The 26,380-nt window shown below is 40.7% G+C and overlaps 3 protein-coding genes across 3 annotated transcripts in view; 2 read left to right on the top strand and 1 right to left on the bottom strand.

Annotated features, from left to right (window-relative positions):
* The window catches only part of clstn2a (calsyntenin 2a), a 136,610-nt gene extending 130,835 nt beyond the window's left edge, over positions 1–5,775 (bottom strand). The window contains exon 1 of the mRNA XM_070919089.1: positions 5,703–5,775. Coding sequence (XP_070775190.1) covers positions 5,703–5,775 — 73 coding nt within the window. The remainder of the gene's footprint in view (positions 1–5,702) is intronic.
* A 3,284-nt stretch (positions 5,776–9,059) lies between these two features.
* On the top strand, positions 9,060–25,555 carry nmnat3 (nicotinamide nucleotide adenylyltransferase 3). The gene is made up of 9 exons (XM_070918819.1): positions 9,060–9,108; positions 10,449–10,594; positions 12,182–12,365; positions 13,485–13,570; positions 15,287–15,699; positions 23,582–23,726; positions 24,244–24,422; positions 25,214–25,315; positions 25,502–25,555. The coding sequence occupies exons 2-9, from the start codon at positions 10,483–10,485 to the stop codon at positions 25,553–25,555; spliced, it is 1,275 nt and encodes a 424-aa protein (XP_070774920.1). The 5' UTR covers positions 9,060–9,108; positions 10,449–10,482.
* Positions 18,409–21,054, top strand: rbp1.1 (retinol binding protein 1, cellular, tandem duplicate 1). The gene is made up of 4 exons (XM_070918155.1): positions 18,409–18,481; positions 18,907–19,085; positions 19,791–19,892; positions 21,004–21,054. Exons 1-4 carry the CDS (start codon positions 18,409–18,411, stop codon positions 21,052–21,054), a joined length of 405 nt encoding a protein of 134 aa, XP_070774256.1.
* Positions 25,556–26,380: the final 825 nt, after the last annotated feature.

Genomic DNA, 26,380 nt, shown 5'->3' with positions numbered 1-26,380 from the left:
CATATTGGTGCACGATAAGTTGCTACGATGGATATTGCACAAACAATCCATTATACCCACAAAGAGACACGTTAAGCAAATGTGTTACACACACACAAACACAGATTTGGACGCAGCAATGTCACCTCAAGACACTTCATAACTACATCATCTAAATGATTTATACATGCAACACTAGAAGAGACTGAGTAAGGATGGCGAGGGGACAGAGAGCAGACGAGGAAAAGAACTAAAGAGGAGACATGAAGGGCAGTGGCAGAGGTGGGGACATACTCTCTGTAGTGAGGTGAGGCTCGAGACTGGCAGCTGTACAAAGGAAGGTGAAGGAGAAGGTGAAAATATGAAAGTGATCTGAGAGGAGAAACAGGGATATTTGCACCGACACACACAAATCCAAACCCTCATATCTAATGTGCTGCTGCCGGGAGGGGAGCAGAAACGAGAGGCAAAGTCAGTGACACAGACGGAGACAGGTGTGGTGGTAGAGAGCGAATCATAGAGGAAGACACAGGAAGGTAGACAGAGAGAAACAGAGATAACTCGTCTGACTGATGGCTCATGAAAATTAAAACCTTTCTTCTTGAGGACGTGCTTTCATTTTCCCTCCCTGCTGTGATTCCTTTCTTCCTGAGCAGCAATTGTAGCTTCAGGTACACCAGGTGCACAAGTCTGTGCATGCATGCAGACATGACTGAAGGTGTGAGCAAAACCACACAAGCACTTTCTTTTTGTCTATTTCTCACACATACAGACAGACACACACACACACACACACACACACACACACACACACACACACACAGGTATGTTCAGTCTACTCTCAAAATATCCTTTTGTTGTGATTTCTTTTTCAGTCACACACTGAGTTGTCTTGTAGGCAAAGTATTAGAAAACTTAAAAGAATTCCCTTTGGCATGACTTTCAGTAGCACCTGTGATGTTACACTATGTAGTTTCACTTTGTAGCCTGCCTCTCCAATATTCACGAAAACCTGTGGTTGTAAAACATCTCTGGAATCATATCTCATGATGGAAAATACATGGCTCTTTCATGGTTACTATGGGGAGGGAATCAGAAGCAATAAAAAAATCAAATATAAAGCCATTTCAAAGCGTACAGTGAGGCTTTGGACCGACTATACAAGAGACCCACACAGGACAACTTGACAGGGAGATGACTCAATCAATGTGTGAGTGGGTGTGCGCGTGTGTGCATCTGTGCGTGTTTCTTATGTTTGGTTGGAAATGAACACACACTACAATGTTAACACAATTTATTAGGTGTACAAACATGCGGCAGACTAATAAGTTTGTATTGGAATTATAATTAAAACAGTGCGCAGTGGTGCATGTCTTCATAACTTCAGGCTTTATCATGAGTCACAACAGGCCGGGATCTATTGTTTAATAAAGGATTGCTAGGCCTGTGTACATAGAGACAATAGAAAACATTTCAATGATACCAGCTCATGGGACACAGCAGAAGCACTGCGACTCAGTTCAGTCTGTAAGTCGCAGCTGAACATTGCTCTAGTCAGAATAATGACTGAGGACAAGCCATTTTCAAAATTGGTAGCTTTGCATGCTTATCTGAAGACTTAAAAAATATCTCATCTAAAGAGAAGATTTTCCACTGACACAAAACCTCCATAGAAGTTCAGAGGCACTCAACCTCCGTCTTATTTGCCCGATGATCTGCTCTTGCTGTCAACACTAAGGCTATTTTGTTTTTACTGTAATGTCAGTGAGCGCAAACAACCTGAATTTAAACAACAGAATCATTAGGCCTCTTACTAGATTTTACTTGAAACTAATACAATTATACCTCAGCCGACTACACTCATATCTAATAATGAAGAAAATCAATTAAGCATTTTGTCATCGCATGAAATACCACTACGGTTTGCATTTGAATATAAACACAAACACAATCATTGCCGAAATCAGTTGAAATGTTGAAAGTAGCATTTTCAGTCTTACTCTGCTATCACATTAAAGAGAATTGCCACGTAGACCTACAAACACAAACTCAATCCAACCAAAGGCCATTCTGGTCTTCTGCACCAATGTCCACCAGATGCATGTGCATCTCACACAAAGCTCTATTTTTGAAGAAGACGTTCGCATCTGTGAATCATGAAATTCACGTGTGACAGCACAGTGTTTGATGTGCAGGTTCAGTAATAAACTAGTCAAACAAAGATTTATGAATAACTCAGAGAGACCTAACGTTAGTTAGCTGTTGTGTTCAGTTCGGTGTTGAGGCTAACATTACTAGCTAGCCAGTCCAGCTACACTTGAAAGTTAAAATAAGATGTGTAATGTTAACATTAAATAAGACAAGGCATTCTTTATTAGACATCTCGCTGTAACTAACCACGAAACTGTAACGGTTCCATACAGCGGATCTAAATGTCACAGGAGGATCCTTCAGCTCTGGTCTGCTCATTTGTGTTTGCCATTCAGAGGCAGTGATACTACACTGCGATTAACTTGCGCTCTATAATTTCTGTTCCACGCCTGCTAGTAGTTGAGATTGAGAAATCCACTCGTCCGTGTGCATTATGAAACGACACTTGCACGTCTTGATTGAAAAACCTACCTCAGTCATTTACTGACAACCAGCCACCTGGCGAAGCTTCAAAAATATGTGTGCGTCTTTATTAAGAAATAAAAAAGTGTTTACTCAGATAATTTCAAAGTACAGCAGCGTCCGAGTGTGTGAATGTGTTCCCATGCATTAGTGAGAGAACAGTGTGTGAGGGTGTCTCTCAGAAGTCAGCACTGCATGCAATGTTTATCCACCACATATTGAGCAGTGCTGACCAGAAAGCCCCACCGGGGCCACTGGACCAGCTGGTGTGATACTGGCATACACACATAAACATAAACACCTATCTGTCTCTCATAGACACACACACACACACACACACACACACACACACACTGATTCTCTCATCACCACACATACATCATCCTATGGCAGCCCTTCCATTTCACTCCTCTCCTCCACCTTATGCCTCATCAGACATATTATAATTAGCCGTGCTGAGTAATTAACATCCAAATTAGGGCATTAATTTGCATATTTACCCTCATTTGCATATATTTCCAGCAGCACACACCTGACGTTCCTCAACACACTTATAAATGCCAGTAGTAAGCACAAGGGTACTCAGTCTTTTTCACAACTCATGCACACACTTTTTTACACATAACAAACATGTCTTTTTTTCTCCTTTGTGAGGCATTAGTAGAGGGGTCAGTAATAGAGGTACCCTGGATAGAGTGAGAATGTGACACTCTCCAGATGAGAAAAGGCAAAGTAAGACAGAAAGAAGACTGCCTCACCATTTATACATCTCACTTAAGCCCATAAAACTTTGGAATTGAATCCATGGCTGTGGAGAGAGAGAGCGAGAGAGAGAGAGCGCAGCAGCAGCAGCAGCTCTGGAAATCAGAACGAAGGCTGTTCGAGCTTGGAAAAAGAAGTGAGAAGGAAAATGACGAAACACTTCTCTCTCTGTGGCATTTGCCCTCTGAACGGCATCAGCTCAGCGGAGCAGAGCAACCAAACAGTGATGCGGAGTCAAAGGAAGAGAGAGAGACCAGGGGGAAAAAACACAAGGGAGAAAGCAGAGGAAAGAAAGAGAATGGAGAAGGCATGAATGACAGTAAAGACGAAAAGAGCGGCAGGACGGGCAGAGCAGTTCCCACAAGACATTGTTTCACCAGTCATTGCACAGAAGAGGGAAACCTGAGTTATGCCTCTGCGTTCCACATCGCTTTCACGATTTATGTTCCGGCTAGGATAATGCAGCTAGACGGTTCTGTTGAAAAGACACCCATAAATCTGATCTTGTTTTCTGTTTTTTTTTTCCTCCCTTTCTTTCTCTTTCAGCGCCCCTCTAATCCTCTCAGTCTGTGTTCTTTGGCATTCATCTGCTCTGGTCTATTTCCTGACTTCTTATGTAAAGATATTCAGCAGCAAACCTTTGTCTCATGTATATACTGTATTCTGCTGAGCCTGTAAAGCTTGTAAATACCAAATCTACACACACAAAAACTCACCCTCTGTGTCTCTCTTATACACAGAGGCCTTGACCTATTCCTTTTTGGAATATGTTCGGAGGAAATGGCTTTACACAACAATACCAAGTCTTATCAATTATCAAATACTGTTGACCTACTATTATTGATTGAGTCAAAGCAAATTCAGCCATTTCATAAAATGTTAGGTAACATGATATTTGGCCTCCAGACTGGATTATGTGCCTGTGCACTGCATAGCCAATGGATACTGAGGATATAGCATATATAGAGTTCACGCATCACATTCATCTTTGAAAACTGAATGAGTCATTGAAGTCTCTACAGAAAACAGACTGTTCTCTAAACCTAGTCTAAACCTAGTTAGCCCTCCCTATGGCTCACAGCCATATGGAGGTCTTTTATAAACGGGGGGGGGGGGGGGGATAATAATGTTTGGTTGAGTGCAGACAGCCAGTCAGCCCAGCGCTCTCACTCCAGAGACCCAATTAATACCACTGTAAACCGCCGCTGCCCTTCATAGGCAACACCAGTCGACTGTGTGTGTGTGTGTGTGTGTGTGTGTGTGTGTGTGTGTGTGAAAAAGAGAGAGAGAGAGATAGGTGTGAGAGTATCACAGGGTGAGGATGTGATTGAATACAACGCCCTGACCATGGGTGCCCTCCCCAAGCACTCATCGATTATCATAGACAGAAATCATCTTCAAATCACTGGACAACCAGCCAATCATGACCAGCAACAAGACCACTGATATCCTCAATAAACGTCGTGTTTCTGGTGTTAATCGTTACATGTAAGGTTGTCTCCAAGATATAAAATCATCTGGAGAATGTGTCCCAGTAACATTTAAGGGTGACATAAATATGTATATGCTAATATGTGAATTGCTATAGTATGCTAAATAAGTCAAATAATGATGAGTTATGTCTGTCATCACAGCTGAGACGATTAGTCAATTAGCGTGAACTGAGTAGTCGATAAATAATCAATTCATCGTTTAAGCCTTTTTTCAAGCAAAAATACCAAACATTCCCTGGATAACGTGCTCATTTATGATGATTTGCAGTTTTTTGTTGTCTTATGTCATATATAAATGGAATTTCTTTAGTTTCAAAATGTTAGCGGGACAAAACAAGACATTTGAAGACATTACCTTGGGTTTTAGGAAATTGCAATGGGTGTTTTTCACAATTCTCTGTCATTCTATAGCTGAAGCAAACAATAATCGATTAATCAGCACTGAAAATAATCTTAAATTGCAGCCCTAATGGCTATATTGGTTATTTGCCCACATTTTACCATTTATCCCACCAGCATATCACAGTAGGCTAAAACTTCCCATCGTTACAACAAAGCTGTAATTTCCCACCAATCCGAGCACCTGTCCCGTTAATTGCCCTGTCGGAAATTACGTGAACTTTGACTAACTAGTCAATAAATACGAAGAAAAAAAACACACATTAAGCTAACTGAATATTCAGCAGAACTTCACCAGAAATAGCCAAAAATAAAACCTAAATGGCGGCGAAGTTGTTGGACGGACGGTTGGCGCTGTCCTTGTCAACTTGTACAAGTCAAACGCGAAAAAGCACTCAAACATTTCGAAGCCAAGTTGATTTTTTTTTATCATCCTTTTCTTTTTCGTGATCTTACCTTTTCCGCCGAGAGCGCAGGACTGGCCCCAGAACAGCCAAAACAGCCAAAAAGGGACCCCGAGTATCTGCATGGTTGTCGAGCTGTGTGGGTGATGTGTCCCCGTCCTCTCCTCTTTCCGAAATCCTGGATCACCTCCCAAGCGCGAGGATGTTTTCAACTGGCCGGGCGCGCGAGGGATGGTCGGTAGGCAGAGAGACAGTCACTGGGTACTGTAAGCAGAGAGAGAGAGAAACACTGACGTTTAAACAGCGTCAATAAAACAACATTTCCGGTTATTAATTTCCAAAATAAAAAAACAATCGAGTGTTAATATTGAATAATGTCAAATAAGGGCATTAAAACAATGCTGCATTTATACAGGGTGAAAATGAAACAACTTTTTAAAACGTATTTTCACACTCTAATGTTTATGGGTGCTCCGAAATAGGCTTCCCCCAAATATGACAAACTGTACACTTTTATGTTGAAGAATCAAAGCATCCTTTTTGGACAAAATCTGGCTTTATTTGGCAAGCTTGACATAGCTGCTAACAAGAGAGAAGGGACAAGAGCTGGAGGGGGGGTACAGGGAGGGGATCTGTCTGAGATGAGTGTGAATGTGTTGGTAGTTTGGAGTTAAGAGGGGAAAATATTGATTTTGACACCTCATGAAAGGGCTGCTGTAACCGAGAGTTAGGTGCCAGTGATTGCATTCCTCTACAGGAATACAGCTACAGTTATTCAATCAATTCAATAAACCCCAAGCTATGGCAATGTAGGACACCAGAAGCTTACCACATTCCCGAAAATGAAGCAGTGACTAATTTAATATGAGAGCTGGAGGATCACAATACCATAAGCACACAGGGAAGTTTTTCAACAGATTCTAAATCAGTGTTTCTCAAACTTTCTGGCTTGTGGCCCCTGAAAACAAAGCAATGCCTACTACTACTACTGTCTACTAATTGGGACTAGTTTTTACATAGAGGCCTGAGGAGGTCAAATTACAAGAATTACAAAAATTCACAAGAAAACAACCAAATATTAAAGGGAAGTCTGAATAACTAACCCGAATAACTAACTAACTTTTCTAAATGATCTTCAGATTAACATTTACTTGACATTTTCTCATTATCGTGATAATAATAAAAGACACAAGATCAGATTTGATCATAAATCGGGTGCCACACGTTGCTGACGTCCACTTGCTGGCCATTTAGGTATTCAGAATAGTCAGCAACCCATGTGCATCCTTGAGTCAGTTTATTAGCTGTCACGCTACATTCATTTCATGTAAGGTTAGTTAGACTACATTTGGGAAATGTTGGAAAATATATCACTTTAATTAAGGAGTAACATTTTCTTACAGCAATACTCCTTTCATAATCGAATGAAGCAGCTGCTTCAGTATGATGTTTTTCCAGCTGTATCCTCCTAACAAGAGCCTGAACCGTGCAGCTATACTCCCCCTCACAGATTTGAGTCTTTCAGTTTTCACCCTGTGGCAGAATCACTGGTTTTCTCTAACGGCCGCATGTTCTTCAATTATTCCCTCATGCTTCGTCTTCTTCTGTTGGGTGTGGGTGTGTGTTCTGGGGATTAGAGAGAGAGAGAGAGGGCAAACCTCAAGTGAGTTAAGAGGATAACAAAGATAGAACAGACACACAAATGCAGACAAACACATGGGGGACCACATTTACATGCACACACTTACACAGACGTTACACAGTCCCATTTGGCTGTTTCCATGGGTAGTGGCAGCTAAGTTACGGCAGAGCAGTGATGGGGGAAAGATGGTGCAATGAGCAGATTGTCCCTCTACCTGTGGTCAAGCCATCAGCTCAGCAATCATTCAGGACAGGGGACAGAAGGAGTTATTCACTGTGGCATCACTGACATATTGCTTTGTATGTAATTGACAAATACACATTTTACTCTCAACATTTCACACAAGCGCATACGAAGTTGGCTGGCTGCCTTTTTCACTTTTTACCAGCATCTATATTCTGGAGCAAGCCCAAACAGTTAATGACTGATAAATTATTAAACCGTTTATGACTGCTAAATTATTCATCTTATTAACAAAAAGATCCATTCATTAAGGCGCTGGATCCTCACTGTTATAAGAACGTTAATTTTGGCAAGAATTTACCTTAAAGAAAGATAGAAATTACAAAAATTAACCCTAAGATCTTGGGTAGTTTAATCAGTATATGTGAACATGAAAATGTCTTTTTCATATGAACGAACCACTGAACCAATGATGCTATCAGGATACACTATCTAGACCTGGTTGTCCCATCCATCTGACTCTTACAACTCAACATTAATGTCCAAGTTAACTTCATGTTACAGTAGTATTACACCCAAGACAATCCAAACCAGAAGATGTTCCTCCACCCATAGAAAATCAATCTGATAGCTCTTTTTCTGTCTTTCTGCACTAATTCTGGTGTGGCACCACAGATTATTGGGTAAGGCAAACTCCTCTCTGCTGGTACAAATTGAGTTGTGGATTTTAACTGATGCCGACTAAGCATGCATGCATAACAAGTTTTAGCTCTGAAATAGGATGATATTTGTCTGTTTGTTTCTTCACAAAGGGGCATGCATGCCCACAATTTCTTACCCTGAAGTCTTGCAAAAGGAATGTACCAATAGACCTAGAATTGAAACACAAAAGGCCTCTGTAACCCCGGGTGCAGTATTGGGTTTAAAACTGACAATACTATGAAATAGGAATGAAATTAGTTACTTGTATGCCTGCATGTGCAATTCCTGTAGCCATGACTGTCCTCGCTGTGCAGAGTCTACAGGTATATACCAGGTCTGTGGAATGCCATAGCACTTACCTGAACCTTCACATTCTTTTAAACGTGCGAAAAAGCAGAGTTATTAGAAAAGCCATTTGCTGTACAGCCATTTTGTAATCAGTTGCTGGTTGCACCACAGACAGTCAATTAGTGTTCAACAAAGCTTCTCCTTCTCATCTGACAAGCAGTTAACAACAATGGAATGAAAGGTTACCAGGAGCACGTAGGTGTTTGATGCTGCACCGCTGTAAAGGTCAGCTCTTGATTATAGTAGGTCTCTTCTGGGAAGATGTTGTCCTCAGCCACAGAGACACAAGAACGTATCAAACTAAACCTCAGTGTAATGATGTAATACAGGTCTCAAAGAGAAGCTAATGCACAGCAATCATGTTGGGCATCTTTACTGTGTGCGATCACAAACACTTGCCACCCGTTTGTTCTGTGTATTTCAGTACCATGGAGAGCTCCGTCAGTTCTCAGAATAACCTTCCTCCACCAGGGGTCGCACTTCAGCCAGTTTTTCTCTGCGGAACCTTCGAGCATTAGCTCATCAGAAGGGGGACGGCGACGAGTGTGACACACACATAAAACAGCAACAATGTGAAAAGAAGGTAATTAAATTATTTCTCATTCCTGCCTGTAAGCGTTGTGTATGTTGTTATATGACCGTTTTAATGTACTACTTTTCAGTGTTATGTATACATCCACTCGCATGTGTGTTTGTCGCTCTGCACGTAGTTTGGTCCGCTAGGCTAATTAATGTTAGCCGCTTGTTCAATGTCAAGGCGTTGACTGAACGTCGTTGGACTTTGTATGCTGCCCTCTGACTTGAATTGCACTGTAACAACTGTCAAAAAACTACAGCAACTCATAGTTTCCACGTCTAATAAAGTCAAACCTATGAACTTATTAGCTGAAGTGGGAAAGGCGACGGTCTCTGTTCTGGCGCACATAGCATGCCCCCGTCGCCAGTTCAAGTCACAATTACACCGCGCTGGATCAAAGAATTATCCAGGTTCCTGCAGGAAGTTACTGGCATCCTTATCTCAAGATATCAATTGCATACAGTAGATGAACTAATACAAAATCTATTAGAAATCTTTGGATTAGTCAGTCAATAAATAGATAAAACGAATCATTTTCTTTTTATAGCACTTTTCAAGCAAGAAGCTCTACGTGAAAACTAAAATGCAACAAAAACAATAATAGGACATTATAACACAAGACATAGACGGGACATAAAATGTTGAGAGATCTCTAAGAATAGGGTAACAAAAGCTGGTCAAAATAGTCATACAAATCACACACATAAACAAATACAATATAATATATATTTAGAGGAAACTGGTAGTAACATGACAGAACTAGTGGTCAGACAGGAAGGCGACACTATAAAATGTTGTTTTGTAGCCATGTTTAAGTATTATACAGTGATTAAAGTTAGCAATTTAACTAGCAAATTTCATGTTTAAAGTGACATTTAAGTTCTTCAAGTGAGGGCTGGATACCTGCCAGAAACATTGGTAGAAATAAACCATTCAACTAATGTTTGGACAGGGGCTGGTGTTAATTTCCCTCTAGACTCTCTACACGCACATGTACACATTAAAACAAACTGCAGTTGTTCCCCTCCTTCGGTGTCTGACTCCAGCAAAATGCAGACACATTTATTCTTGCCAGTGTTTCTAACTGCTTTGGGTGTCCCAATGATAAATGGGCTGAAAATGGCTGTGCTATGGGTTTGACTCTCACTGGGACCACTGATACTAACGCTGTACTCATACTCCCACCAAATGACAAATAGGTTGTTAAGGTTAATCCAACTAAGGCGAACCTCTGCAAAATGTTACAACACGGCAGGTACTTATAAGCCCAGACTGACTTTAAGATTTAAATATCAAATATCAAATCGTTCTGCACAATGTTAATAACTCTTCTGCTTTCCCCCAAGGTTCTTCAACAGTGGTGTGAGGGGGTAAACCAAGATGGCCACCCGCCGTGTTCCACTAGTCTTGCTAGCCTGCGGCTCCTTTAATCCCATCACCAACCAGCACATGAGGCTGTTTGAGCTGGCCAGAGACCACATGCACAGCACAGGTCAGACATCACAGACACTGTGTCTGCTAATCGTTTGTGTTTTATTTGACTTTCTGGATAACTTTCAGGCTCAAAGCAGCTCCTGTAAAAAAGAAATTATATTATAAATTATTAAATAAAAAAAGTATATTCTTTTTATTAACGATGAATCAAATGACTTGTGTGTGTAGTGAGAGAGGGGTTAATCACACTGATTAACCTATTGAGAATTATGACCCAACTCTGCAGCTTTACATGACCTTTTAGACCCTAGCTCATTGTTTTTCTATTATGGTCTACAAATAAGTACAACTGTGGGGTTTCACCGCTCTCATCAACCTTGTTTCCAGCAGCAGCAGCAGCAGGCAGCTGTTTCCAGCAAACAAGCCCTGATAAACCTCCTGTCTCTGATCTGTCCGGCCCCAAGCAGACAGCAGACAAAGTTTACAGACTAGCTGGAGAAGAAAGTTCAACACCTAAAATATCTTGGCAAGTGAACCTAAACACATAAGCCACCTATATAAACCTATAACATATATTAGAAAAACTTAAACTGAAAAGCCATTTCTTCCGTAATTTTCACACAGATGAAAATAAGCTCATTAGCTAACTCCAGCATATTTACGTTGATGTGTAAACTGAAATGTTGATCAATGTACATTACGTACTGCCACCTAACCATGGACGTGTTTTGCATGACTGCAATGCATTGTGAGTGATATACACCTCTGGAGTGATCATCGTTGTTGACTTGCTCCCTCTGCCCTTCGAGGGTCGATCTCACCAAGTTCACTTCAGTTTTTCAGACTAATGGAACGACACTCATGATGGTGGCGGAGGGGAAGCCAACGAGGGCATGTAAAACAACAAATGAAACGCAGCCTGTGTGTCTTGACATGTGCTACCACATGTAATAACTGTGTCAGCAAACACAGTCTCCTTTATATAAACCCAGGTCCATTTACCTCCAAAGCTGCTCTAAATAAGAGCACTGGCCTGATCACATGGTCATCATTAGATCATTAGACTTTAACAGTTATACTGGTCCTGAGTCAGCTCTCTCTAAGATGCTTTATGAATCTATGCACAGAGTAGCATTTCAGTGGGCAGGAACATAAATAATGCTCTTACAGCTTCCCTTTGACCTCTTACCTATAAGACATCAGCTGACAAATGTTTGAGGGTAACCAGAAAATTACTATAAGCTGTTTTTATTCTCCTGTTGCTGAATATCTGTGCTACAGTTGTAAATAATGAGTTTTTTGCCTGTTTTTTAAACACTAGAATTAGCATGATTTGCTTCTGTTTTTCCCCATCAAACTGAGGATTTTTCAAACCTTTTTGTCTGACTCATTGTTTAAAGCCTTTTCTAAACCCTTCAAATTGATTACACAACATAAGCTATAAGCAATGATATAGTTTGCGCCTTCGTCACCCCATTTTAAAAAGATCAGTTGTAGCATTTGTCCTCAAATGTGAGATCTGACGAAGCACTAATAATATAAACATCAGTATCACTTAGAGATTACTTTATCTACTGATTTATATTCCATTTCTGCATCGCCTGCCGTGACCTAGAAAAACTGCATTAATCTTCTCCCCCTTCAGGCCAGTACCAGGTGGTGGGTGGCATCGTGTCTCCAGTGAGTGACGGCTATGGCAAGCAAGGCCTGGCACTGGCTAAGCACCGAATTGCCATGGCAAAGCTGGCGCTCCAGGGCTCCAACTGGGTCACGGTTGATGAATGGGAGAGCCAGCAGCCAGACTGGACTGAGACTGTGGTCACCATGAGGTATAAAGCACGTTGACAGCAACAAGCACATCTTGGTCCCGGTTTATATCCACCAACAAGAGATGTTGCTCAGTAGCTGCTTTTTGCTTCCATTATCTTTTGCTGTCCCTGTTACATCTTTCTTCATCCTTGATGGGATATAAGACAAATATTTTTCTTTTCTGACACGTCCTAGTTTTTCCACAGCACCAGCAGAGTTCACAGGGATTGACCATCCTCGGCTGCTCCTCTGCCCACACTGCTTTATGCCAACTACAACCACTTATGTAACAGTGTTGCCAGGTTTGCTGAGCCTAAATTACAGGTTCTGGCCTTTCGGGGGCTGCCAAACTAGACTGGACACATGTCAGGTCTGGGTTTTTCATGAGGTGAAATCAGGGGCAACAGTAGTTGTAAAAGGCTGTCTGGGACATGAATGTGGGTGAAGAGAGGCAAGCAGAGGTGATGTGAATAAAGGATGTCTGAGTCTGAGGCTCACTCCATATCGCAGAAGTTTACTGTGCACAAATATGAAATGTATTTGCAGCTGGGCCCTATCAAGGATTAGCCCCATAGAATTAATGATCTGACTGTACCTCACACTGTATTACTGCACACACTTTATATGTCATGTGGCATGTGATACAGACAGTATTTAGGCTTATTTTAAAAAGGTCTCTTACTCTAACTTCTTTCATTTTATTCACATTCTTCCCTCCTCCACATTTCTCACAAATCCCCTCATGAGTGTTTGCGCAACATGGGTGCTGATCAAGGCATGAAGTGGCCTGTTGTCCGGAGACCACGTCACACGCCATCTCACACACACACACACACACAAATGTACTAGAACACCTTTAAGAAGCTTTACTTGAAAACAGTGAAGTTTTTCATTCATATTTTTTACAAGTTCCTCTGTGACTCATGGATATTTCTCTTTTTGTTATTCAGCTCAGTTTGAAAAGGCTTTATTGGCGTGAGGTTTAGATTGAAAAACATGTTGCCAATTCAAATGCATAAACACAGTAAGGTAAATAATAAATGAATACACATAAAAGTAATCATGCTCATCACATGTGTGGAACAACTAGCTGCTGGTAACAACACAGTCTCTGTCTCATACCTTTGGTTGTTGGGCAGGTATCATCATGGGCGTATTCTGAAGGAGTTTGAGCAGAGCGCAGGAACGCACCACGACTCCAGTGGAAACAACACTCCTCTCTCAAGTAAGAACTTCTTACTGTTGGGAACATGGATCAGCTCTGAAACCCTTTGACCCCAGCTGTTTTCAGTTTTATATTTGGTTTTAATTTGTAGCATTGAACGTAAATTCCTCTCACTCCGGGATGATAATGTCAGTTGGTAGGTCCACCACTTTAGTCAAATATAATATAAAAGTATAAATATCTCAACAACTATTCAGTTGATTGCCATGACATTTTTTATATATACAGATATTCATGACCCCCAGCATGTTAATATTGTTATTGTGAGCATGTTAGCATGCAAACATTAACATTGCTGTGCTTTGGTACACACAGATCCACTAGTGTGGCTGTAGACTCTTTTTGAGATGGGAGCCTACACAATAATGGTATTCTTACAATGTACAAAACACACAGTGCTTGATAAAACCTTTTTGATCGTATTTCTTTATCCCATCTTTAACAAGCCCTCTAACAGACTTGGGGTTAAGGATTTTCATCAATCCCACATAATGTGCCTGTGTTTAACACATGCAAAGTAGGAGCCTAATGCTGCTCCGTGGTCCTGACTAACAGCAGTTAAAGAGTATTAAGGATAGTTTTAATACTTTTAAGACTGTGTGTGTGTGTTGCTCAAAGGAAGGACAAGCTCACAAATACATAGCTAAAGCATGCGAGAACATGATGGTTGTTGTACAACTGTGAACTCGCCAATCAGTACTCAGGAACATTTTCCTGGATTGTCAATGATTTATCAAAATCACATTTACAGGAATACCTATAACCAGATGTCAGGGCTTCTTTACACAACACCGCATAAAGATGAAAACTTTCATGAAAAATAGAATTGTGGATAGGAATAACCGATGAACATTTTTGCCAAAAAAAGTCTCTAGTTTGTTTGCTATGTTTGCTATGCTTTTTGTTCATGTTTATGTAGCGTCTTCAAAACACAAGTCATAGTTCAGTTTGAGTGTTGTACGGAAAAGTTGAACTCCAAGGGTAATTCATTTTATAAATATTTATTTAGCCTCCAGCACCATGAATATCTAAGTTGTGTAATTTGTAGAAGTAGTAAGTCAGTTTTAGTCATGTTCTGAGTTTTCATTTGCCTGGTCCAGACTTAAAATGTGCACTTGCTTTTTCCTCAATATTCTCATCACCACTGCCTCCAGTTTTTTAATTTCTTTTTCCCCCAGCATTATGGACACTCTGGGATTGCAATTTTTTTTAGCTTGATTGTGGACTAGCCAGTTGGCAAACACCAACTGGCCCGTTTCCATGTATTCAAAACTAGCACCACTTGAGGATTATGTCACTCTTTGCCATCACAATTGCTCAAAAAAAGCACAGAATGAGAACTGAAATATCAATGATTAGGCCGATCACAGAATAATTATGTTTGGATAAAATCTTTTGAAGGAAACCAGTGATGCCAGACCCCTGAAAGGTGACTGTCAAAATTGTACAGGTGACTGATGAGTGAATACCTTTTGAAGATAGAGACAAATGATTCAGGGGTCTGAGTTGAGGCAAGCTCTTTATTTTTTATGAAGCACTCTACATCAGCAAGCATCATAAGCTATCTTAAAGTAGAGCTTTAGGAAGCTTCACTACCTTTTTCTATGGAGTCATATTTGTTGTGCCTTATTTTATTGTTTTAACCTCTTTTATGGTAAATATTCAAAGAAGTAAGCAGTCTTCCTCCTCACTATCTTACTCCACCTCTCCCCTCAGGCCCCTGTCCCCAGTTGAAGCTCCTGTGTGGAGCTGATTTTCTCGACACTTTCAAGATCCCTGGCCTGTGGCGGGACGACCACGTGGAGGAGGTGGCCGGGCGTTTTGGCCTCGTCTGCGTCAGTCGAGGGGGTCTTCAGCCCGAACGAGCCGTGCATGAGTCGGAAACGCTCTCGCGCCATAATCAAAACATTTTCCTGGTGAGGGAATGGGTGAGGAATGAGACGAGCGCCACTGAGGTCCGCCGGGCTCTGAGACGGTGTCAGAGTGTCAAGTACCTGATACCAGACTCTGTGATAGAATATATTCACCAGCACAACCTCTACACAGAGGCCAGCGAGAGGAGAAATAAGGGCACGGTGCTGAGGCCGCTCGCCAAACAGGCTCCACAGCCAGTGAAGAGTCTAGATGACTGATAGGTGGACTGCTGCAGCGTTGAGCTGAACACGGGAGCCCTTGAAGTGTGAATTCACTCACAGATCAGTGCTTGTCTTCAGGGACTGGAAGCTCTGGTAACTTCCACTGGACTGCAATGTGATAGAGGTTTGCACAACCTGCAAGCGTCTGCATCGAAGCACCAATTGGCCTGAATGTGTTTTCCATGCATCACTTGTTTTCTGTAGGAAACGTCTACACTGTTCTGGTGTCTTTTGAATCATACACACGAAATGTTGCAAATACTGAGCCTCATCTTTGTGTCACAGTGTGAACAAACATTTGTTTGCTAAATGTTTTCATCCTTTGTAGTTTTACACATTGCACATCATTGCAGAGATGGATACATTGAAATAAAACCTTGTATATTTGAAGTATGTTTGGTGTTTTTTTCCTTGTAGCTGGCTAAATGTATACAATCATAAACCAGGCAGGGCCGTAACCAGGACTATTTAAATAATGAGGTCATGAGTCCAAGTCCCCCCAAAAACCCAAATCCCAAAAAGAAAGTTTGTAAAATACTAAACTACACTACCAGGTAACATATTTTTAAAAATACAACATATAAAACTATAAATTCTTGGGCTTATTTCCACCGTTGTCCTTGGTGATTTCACAGTCTACCAACCTTAATCAAAACGGAGACGGGCCTTCAGTGTCTAAGATATATTAGAAAATATGAACTAAAGAGCTTGAAAACTGAATCGTGTGAACAAACTATTGATCTTTTTTTCCAGAAAGCAGACAAGGTCAAAAGCATCCCAAAAAGAAATCCCTTCATAATAGACAATGGTTGTGAAACAGTTCAAGATGCAAACATCCATTAATTCATTACACTTTCTGCACATTTAGTTTTCCATCAAGAAGGTCTAAATGCTGTTTCAACACCTTGAGACAGAATTACAGAAAACTTTATTTATGTATTCATTTTTGTTGGCCTGATGCTTAACAATCCAAGAATCAGCCGTTAAACTACCACCACGTGTTTGTGTGTATGTATTGTTTATATTAGACGGTGTGCATCTTCACCACTATAGGCCACCAGAACACCTCTTGTGAGTTTTAATTGTAGAGATATAAACTCTACTCTAATAATAATACTCTACTCTACTGCAGCCTCCCAACAGCAATTCATCGTGGATCTATTCAGCTTCCCCATTATCATCCACACAGTGTGTCTGCGAGGCCTGTCTTTTTTCCATCAAAGGATTTAAAATAATCCTGACAGTTGCTCAGCTACAGGAGGTGTTTTCTCACTGAGGCCAATGTCTGAAAGCGCCACTGTGAGTGATACTAACTGGCATCCTTTGAAAGATGCTGTGTGTGTGTGTGTGTGTGTGTGTGTGTGTGTGTCTTTGTCTGTGCTCTAGTCAGGAAAGGATTTAGACAGTGGGATGGCTGCAGCTGGCCCAAAAGAGAGATTATCAAATTAATTGAGTCTTTTGAGCGAGACAAACGATGTGACAGTCCTATAGTGCCACATTTAATTGTTCCAGTTGGATCATTTTAGGCTCAGGTGATTCTGCTTTTGTACTGCACTTATTACCCACTCTGCGTGGTCGGTCACATTCACAGGCCGATCAATGTTTTAATAGATCTTTGTGTGATACTCCATCAGGCTGATTGCCGATGGCCCCGCATCGTGATTATAACCAGTGTTGGAGGAAGTATTTGGGTTCTTTACTACTGGCTACTAAGGTAGCAACGCCACACCGTTAAAATAAAAAGTAAAAGTACTCATTCTGCAGTAAAATGCTCCCTGTCAGTGTTCTGGATTAATACTACTGCTGCATTAATGTGTATTTTATTGCAGTAGTTGTTTAAGGTTGAGCTGATTTTAACTACTTTATACACTGTTGGGTAGTGTCTATAACATCATCATATGTTTGTAGCGTCACTTTCCTGTAAGAACCATGTATCTCTAAAAAGTCCACATTTCATGACCTGTTTTCAGCTTTGTTATGATTTGTTTTCCAGCTAATTCAAGGTTTGTTTTAAATAGTTTATTTCGTTTAAGAAGTAGGAGAGTTTCCTAAACCCATAAAGGAAAACTGTCAGTTTATCAAAAGAAATTCACACAATTTGGAGATGCATGAAAATTATGGCATGGGTATGAAAATTGTAATCTGAAAAGTAGCCAGTAACTAAAGCTGTCAGACAAATGTAGTGGAGTAAAAAGTAAAGTTGCATAAAGTGGAAACACTGTAAATTACAAATACCTCAAATTTGTAGGCCTACTGAAGTACAGTACTTGAGTAAATGTACTTAGTTACTTTCCACCACTGATAATAACCCTGATGTAAACATGATTGAAACGTCCTCATTATATTCAACAGAACCAGGCTAAATCTGCCACACGTGGACCTCAGTACAAGTGCGCTTGTGTCGGTCAGTAAAGGACGTGTATTCATCCTAATCCCACATAGGCGGAGTAAGCAGTCTCCAGCATAAAGCGCACATGTGTGTTCTACATTATGTATGCATGCCGCATTTTCCCATCATACAATATGAAGGGAAAGCGTGGTGCGGATTGGGATGGGGAAATGAAACAGGTAATCGGATTAGAGCGAGTTTGCTTCATATTGAGGCTTTGACAGCAGGTTTCTGCACTCGGTCACCAGTAGCCGTCCACAGCGGACCCCCCCTCAGTCACTGGGAGTAAGGAAGCCGGCAGAGAAGCAGCCAACATGCCAGTTGATTTGAACGGATATTGGAAAATGATTTCCAGCGATAACTTCGAGGAGTACCTGAAGGCCCTTGGTGAGTTTGTACATATCATCATTACATCATTAATATCGAGCTCTTGATGTCAAGATTATGAACCTGTAAATAATCCTCTGCTATTCATAGAAATCCTAATATTTCGTCTGTAGTAGAGCGAGATTGCAGCCATCCTGTATTTTGTTTCATATCTCACATTGTGTCAGCACAGTAATCAGAGAAATGTATTTTTTCTTTTGCGATACTTAATATCTTCCAATTAGTGTAATGCAATAATCATAGTTATTGTCAGGAATATCAGACACGTTTCACAATTCAACTCAACAGAAATGTTCCACCTCAATCCGAACAAGCTGGATTGAAAAACTAGACTGGACACTGCTGCATCTAACGATTTTAAATGAATATAAATCTGTACATACATGTATGCGTCTGTTTCTCATGGCCCTTCTCCCATGTTGCAGATGTAAATGTAGCCATCAGGAAGATCGCCACCTTGTTGAAGCCTGACAAGGACATCTCCCACGATGGCGACCACATCATCATCAAAACCCTCAGCACCTTCAAAAACTACAACATGGATTTCCATGTGGGCAAAGGGTTTGAGGAGGATCTGTCCGGAGTGGACGACAGGAAATGCATGGTGAGTATATATATTATTCAGAGGGGGATTCTATGCATTTTAATGAATGTGTACATGATGCGTTACTTTTTTAAACCTTTGAGCAGCCTGTTAAACCACTTATTTATCCTCTACAGTTAAATTACACTGCTGCAGGTGAGGTGGCCTATGGCGTTAATCTCCCACCCGTACTGGAGGTGTTCAAACTGACTTTTCTTGGTGGCACCCCTCCAGACTATAATGAGCATATGGTGTGGTGACATGTGGCCACTTTATACAAAACTTTGCACCATACTTGCAAAACTTTGCTCAAACTTTTCACACCCTTGTCAATGAATTGATGTAATGAAGACCAATGTCAGATACTGCAGAAAAAGAACAGGGAGAGGCAAGAGTCGCATTTATCTAATCAGATTGAGTCCCTGAATGCTAAATAGGATCAAAGATTATCTGTGGTGCCCCTTGAAAAACCTTTTTTTGTATGCTGATTATAGATAAGCTATAAGCTGTTTGGAGGGTGGCTGAGAGAAAGGGTGACGTGCGTCTGTATGTGCGGATTTTATCGGAATAATTACTTTTAATAGGGGTGGAGGAAGACTGAGCCTCTCCCTCAGCATACATGTGTTTAAATCTATATGTTTATGAGAGGAAACATGCATCCACATTTGCATGAATCCTGCGTGTGTTATAATCACATTTTCTCCCCCGACCTCTGGCCTCATGCAGACCACCATCACCTGGGAGGGAGACAAGCTGGTGTGTGTGCAGAAGGGGGAGATCGAAGGAAGAGGCTGGACCCACTGGGTGGACGGAGATGAGCTTCATCTGGTGAGAAAACATCAGCTCCTGCCATGAATATTAATGCATGCAATTTGGACATTTTAATCCAAATCCAAAATGCCTCACAGCACTGTATGCACGGTGCATATAGTTTTTTTAAGTGTGACTCATGAATTGGCCCACTCACTCCAGCAGTAGTAACATTATACTGTGTGAGGTGCATGCACACGGGCCATAAACAACCAATATGAAGGTTTACAAGCATGTGGATGTAGCTCATTTACTGCCAAATAAATCATGTTATTTCTGTATAAGGAACTATCCATAAATATGCTGTTTTAAGGGGAAAACAGAAGGATTGATACAGGATGATGCAAGATGCTAAATTAGAAATGAATGAAGCCATCCAGATTCTGCTACTCTACATCTTGTCATCATGAGTCTTCTAGTGATCCAGCACATGTCACCATCAGCCTCTGCCATGTTATTATCGTTTCCAATCTAATGTCCGTTAGAAGGCCTTCATTAAGTTTTCTTTTAAACATCTCCTCTGTGAAATTCATTGTGTGGCCCAGTGTGGCCTGTAATGAAAGCATTAGCATTTGAAAAGACTTTAAAATAATGACTAGCGCATTACCATTTTCATTAGCTCAGCATTATCAGATTTCTCTCCCTATGATTACTGCCATGGAAGCTAAAGAAAAATAATCAGACAAATTATTTAGTGTAAGTGGTGCCAACAGATGTTTTCAATCAGCAGCCATGAAATTAGTTATTAGTTGGAAGTTCCCAGGAGCTGGAAGAGGGTTTAAATGTAGAGCAACAGTGGCCTCTGGTGGCAGAAAATACTTTGCAAGGTGGATGCTGGAAGGTGTTGTAGAAAACTGTTGCTGTCCTTTAGAATACCTTAAATTATTTAAAGTATTTCACATTCAATGTTTCCTTACATCCTTTACCAATAATTGACCCATCCTCAGTCCCTCCGACCCCTAGTTACAGTTGCTATGTCAGTTTTCTGTTTTTGATTGTATGATTTAGGGAAGAAAGTAGGGCTTATGATCATGTCATGCTCCTCTTTGTCATTCCCATTAGTCCCAATGATGTCTGAGTATGTTAAGGTCGTTCTAAACACTTTTCAATTGTATTTTGTTCTCTGCAGGAGCTGAGAGCTGCAGGAGTTGTTTCCAAGCAGGTCTTCAAGAAGACCTAAGTTGGCTCTGATCGAACGAGACGGTGGCCCCCGGCTCCCTGCCTCTGACAAACCATCCAACTTCCCTTTGGTCCATCTCTACATAGGTCCACCTACCAATCTTTTATGTATTTTTCTGTTACAAATACAACAACCATCACATTTGGCAAAATATTCCGTCAAGATTGTTGCTTTACTCTGCCAAAGGCGGTTCACATACAGTACAGTAAAGGGCAGGTGTGTATCATGTAACATCACAAAATGCAATACTGCATATCTGTCGCAGGGCGAGTGCTCTTTTGATTAGCAAGTTATAGATGTGTTGGGTGCATGCATACTGCTACTGTAGGTGTAGCTGATGGGTGAGCCAGAATGATAACGCAGTGCGCTGAAATGACCAGTGGGAAAGTAATGTACGCAGTGAAGCGAAGAGAGCAGTAATGCAACAAATTAAAAGGGTTAATCCCATTTAAGTTCTCTCAGTGAATGCTGTGGATGTAAAAAAAAGATTTGAGTGTGTTCGAGGGCTGTAAACTCCCTTGCTGCAGATGCTTAGTCTCAAGTGTGTATTTATCCCTCCCAGTTCCTTTGGGACTGCACCATTGATAGTACAATGAATCGATCAATAAAGTAAACAGTGCTCAATAATGTCATGTGTCTTTCTGAGTGGTTCAACCTGCCATTTCATCTTTTTGTTTTGTTGATCAGACTTGTTGGAAAATGAAATGGCAGTTCATACAACAGTGAAAAACCAGTGACATGATTGGTTGTTATTTACTGAAGTTTCACAGATCAGGAGTTAGAAGCTCCTTCTATCCAAAAATGCCTTTTCAGACATGCATGGTGCGAATCTGAGGGCCTCTGCTTGAGAATTTCAGCGAGTGAAGTGAAGCCTGCGGAGCTTCAGCCAGACATCTCAAGCCGCGCTGTGCTCTGAATCAGCTAATCTGTCAGCTCACTTTGTGCATTGCCATTACCAATTGAGCAGTCTGTGTAAGCTGTCCAACTCACTTGCTCATTCTTTGCTGATACTGCTGCTGCTTGTCCTGCTGTTCTGCCTCCTGCTGCTTCTTGTGCACACCCCGACACCACCCCAGCGTCTACCTACAGGCTCTGTTTATTTATGGCTCCCCAGGGGGGTTGTTATTGATCTCTCCCTACTCTTGCTTTGGCTGGTTAAAAAAATTATGCTCTCAGGGAGGGGTCGAAACAGAGCCTGAGTAAATTCTGCATTTGCATTTATTATCAACAAAGCCTTTCTAGTAAGTGCATGGGTTGTCTGACAGAAAGTCAGTTACTCGACTTTCATGTTCAGCAATCAACAGACAAACAGCTCTGTACAGGAGATTATTTTAGCTTGATTTTAAAGTCTCCCTCTGCTCAAAAAATGTGTTTTTCTTATTGTTATGTCAGTTGGATGTTTGACCTTCACTGTGCAGAATGAGCTATGTGCAGAGTTTGATGCTAGAAGGCTGTTTTCACATCCATCTGCTGAAGGGGGAAAGTTTCTCTTTGCTCATCTTAAATCTGAGTCTAAGATGTATACTTAAGAGCATGATTTTGTGATATCACAACTAGCTTGCAAGTCAGTCATGGTTCAATATACAATTACAGAAGTGTGATATGGAAACTTGAACCCTCCAGCACACATGCTGTACACTGAGAGTGGATTTTTGAGTGAAGTAGGAGACATCTTATGTCCAGTTGTTAAAGTTGTAATCCTGAAGATTTTAGTCCTGGTTGATTTGGCGACACTTGTGTTTACTGGTGGTAATGCTGACATTTCAATAATGCAAGTACCAGACTTGCATTAGAAATGATCTGTATATCAATCACAGAAAGCAGGAAATCGCTTTGAGCAGTTACATGCATAGATTGCTGTGAATCCAGTGCAAGAATGGCGGCAGATAACTAATGAGTGTAAACACATTTAATGGCTAGTGCAGAATAAATGCCAGCCATAAATAGTGTCCCAACTTGGGTTTGATATGATGAAAATCTCAAGGATTAAAACTTCAAACTTCTGAAATTTGCATATTCATAGATTCTGGATTTTTCAATGATGGAGAAGGAGTAGATAATTTCAAACTAGTTAATTGAACTTCAAATTGCTATATTCATAGCATTGATTTTTTAAGAGATTTTTTTTGCAAGACTAGTTGAACTTCATTAACCTTCATGCTCAAAGTTCAGGTATTCTGGTTTAGTATTTGAGCTTGCCACAGAAAAAAGATAAAATAAAGAGCACACACTGTTGGCAGATGTTACAAAATAGCTTCTCCTGTCTGTACATTGTACACTGACCATCACTGTCTGCATGTGTGTGTGTGTGTGTGTGTGTGTGTGTGTGTGTGTGTGTGTGTGTAAAGGTGCATGTGTGTGGGCACCCCCACATATACCCTCCATAACCTCCCTCAATGACTGATTTCTGAAAGAAAGTCTTCCTCCTCCCCCTCCAAAACGACTGCCCCTGCCAATCCCATTCAAGCTATAAACTCACTTATCAATAGTTTTCTGCCCCCATGCCCCCTGACTCATATAAAAGCAGGAGGCCACACTGTCCCTTCCCCCTCCATACACCGTCCAAAGTCTAAACACCACAGTGTCACCAGCTGCCACCATGCCTGCAGACTTCAACGGGAAATGGGTACTGGAAACCAGTGAGAAATTTGAGGATTATTTGAAAGTGCTGAGTAAGAAACCTTTAATTTTGGTGGATTTTAATTTTGGCCTGAGATGTCTTAGTTACGTGTTAAAGTAGTGTTACAGGGTGATGTGATAGTTTGGACAAGCTGCACAAGTAACAAAATCATCCAATTTCATGCTCCGTCAGTCTCTCTGTTAAGAGAGTGTTTCTGTCCTTGCGCTGCTGTTCGTTCTAATCTGGAGCTAATGCAAAAACTTTTTTTTCTGACAATTATTTCACCACTGATTCTTCAGTATACAACAACTCTGATGTCAAATAGTAAAATTTGTATGATTTGAAAATCATGCCCAGTCGACTACATTATTTTTTCAATCATGGCCAGAAATCAAGACTGAAATCTCCCAGAAAAACAATTTAAGTATACTGTAAGAATTAACATAGAAGTGAGGGAAACCATCCATATTACCATTATCTTATCTATTCCTGTAAAAATATAATGAATGTACCATAATCTGGAAGCCCTGAAAAGATTGTATAATTGAGTTTCTCTATTCTCGCCCCAGATATTGACTTTGCTACAAGGAAAATTGCCATCTCCCTGTCTCAGACCAAAGTCGTAGCCCAAGATGGAGACAAGTTTGACTTCAAAACATTGAGTACCTTAAGGAATTATGAGCTCGCCTTCACTGTAGGGGTTGAGTTCGATGAGTACACCAAGGGACTAGACAACAGAAATGTCAAGGTGGGTTGACCTCTTGTACATGCAGTCCTTGAAGGGACATGAGTCAGCGATAGTTTATCTGATGACTCGATATTTCTCATTTTCCTTGTTGCTTGTATGATAATGAGAACGGTGTTATCTAAGCGTGGCCAGGGCAAAGATTGGTCTGTGGTATCAGCGCTGAAAACAGAGGCAACCAACAGTGGTGTGCCGATGAGACAAAATGAACTGAGATTAGCGGTGATGCACTGTTGCATACTGAATGCCAACGGATGGAAGACATTTGAAAAAGAAGTGCAGGGAAAATCTTGTTTACATCTTCAGCCTTTCATAACATCACTGACATCCGATGGCTTTGTTGCACAAAATGACTTGCCAATGGTGCATCAGATACTCGCAGGCATGTTAGGCATACCCTTATCATCAATGTAGTTGTGAGAGTAAGAAAGATTCATTTTTAAACAGAATTCATGAAATTAAAGCATTGCATTTTTACAGTCTAGTAAAATTCATTACAATATATTAAACTGGTTGTTATTTAGTTGATAGGCACACTGACTGATACATTTAGTACCTGTTTATGTCAAAAGAAGAAAAATATAATTAGTGTACACTAAAAGCTGGTTTCATTCAGTGCTAATTACACATCAACATGAAAGCAATTGTTCATGGCGGCAGTCACCTTCAGGTAAGAAAAGCAGGACATTTTAGTGACAGGCTTATTCCTTACCTCAATGTTGAGTCAAAAAATACATTACAGAGTTTTGAATTAAGATAATTGTTTAATGAATGCACTATATGCTGTCCTGTAGAGTCTGGTGACCTGGGAGGGGAACAAACTGGTGTGCACTCAGAAAGGAGAGAAGGCCAAACGTGGCTGGAAACACTGGACCGAAGGAGATAAACTCTACCTGGTGGGTTGACAGTAGAAAGTTGAAAGACTTTAACCATAATGTGGGGAATGTGTTGGATTAGTGGGATGTATTTCACAGCAGAATGTGATTGTTAAGTATGGTAATGACAGTTTTGATACTGTTATTGCTCTCATTTCAAGTCTCCTCCTGCTTAATGATATTAACAGATTCATTTTCCTCTCACAGGAGCTGACGTGTGAAGATGTGGTTTGTCTTCAGGTGTTCAAGAGAAAAGAATAAAATGCTAAATATCTGTGTTTGTTTTCATTTACTCAGTTAACAAGGTCTTTGTTTGCTCCACAATAACATGTTTTACCAAACTGATGAAAAAATGAATAAAGGTGCTTTTCAGACAACATATCGTGTTGTGTATGAACAGAGACAAACATGTTACTATTATGAACTTTAAGTTTGGGTGTTTACAGTGGGTCTAACATCAGAAACAGTGATGGTACTTAACTAGTCAGTATTTTTCTTTCTAAAACACCTGTAATTAACATAACCAATACTGCTTCCTCTTCTTGAGTGTAACAACATTTTCACATCTGTTACACATTGCATTAAACACATCTTACAGTCACAGTTAAGGCAATGCTTAAATCGCCATCTGCTGGAATAAATATGGTAGTATCTTGTAGGTGAGAGGAGAGAAAAAATGAAACCTTTGAACTCTGATCAAATCACATAAGAACAAGCCAAAATAGCTAATTTAAGGACATGCCAGTGTTCTCAATCACCTCTATAGTGTTAGGAATTGAATTCAATCAGCTCAGTGATGAATATAAAAAAATATATATTTTCAGTTAATAACAAATGCTGAACAATCATCATGTGTTCTAATGGGCCTCCAACCAAAGTTGTATTCACTGCTCAGTAAATCTCGGACAAGTACAAAATAGATCAAATTAGACATATGAAAATGTCTTGGTATAATGTCACCTCAACTTGTCATACAGCCATGGATAACAAGTCTTTTCCTGTCACCGTGGCAGTTCATCGACTGTCGCACTCACAGCTCACCGACCTTCACGTCACGTCACCACTTCCGCAGCGCAACTCACGCGA

This window comes from Enoplosus armatus, chromosome 14 (assembly GCF_043641665.1).
Source record: "Enoplosus armatus isolate fEnoArm2 chromosome 14, fEnoArm2.hap1, whole genome shotgun sequence".
NCBI classification, from domain to species: Eukaryota; Metazoa; Chordata; class Actinopteri; order Centrarchiformes; family Enoplosidae; genus Enoplosus; species Enoplosus armatus.
This window is presented reverse-complemented; position numbering and strand designations above follow the sequence as displayed.

Coding starts and splice junctions, on each gene's coding strand:
- nmnat3 (XM_070918819.1), top strand. CDS start 10,483: ATGGCCACCCGCCGTGTTCCACTAGTCTTGCTAGCCTGCGGCTCCTTT. Junction 15,700..23,581: donor CAGTGAAGAGTCTAGATGAC/TGATAGGTGGAC, acceptor ATATAAAAGCAG/GAGGCCACACTGTCCCTTCC. Junction 23,727..24,243: donor GGATTATTTGAAAGTGCTGA/GTAAGAAACCTT, acceptor TTCTCGCCCCAG/ATATTGACTTTGCTACAAGG.
- rbp1.1 (XM_070918155.1), top strand. CDS start 18,409: ATGCCAGTTGATTTGAACGGATATTGGAAAATGATTTCCAGCGATAAC. Junction 18,482..18,906: donor GGAGTACCTGAAGGCCCTTG/GTGAGTTTGTAC, acceptor CCCATGTTGCAG/ATGTAAATGTAGCCATCAGG. Junction 19,893..21,003: donor ACGGAGATGAGCTTCATCTG/GTGAGAAAACAT, acceptor TGTTCTCTGCAG/GAGCTGAGAGCTGCAGGAGT.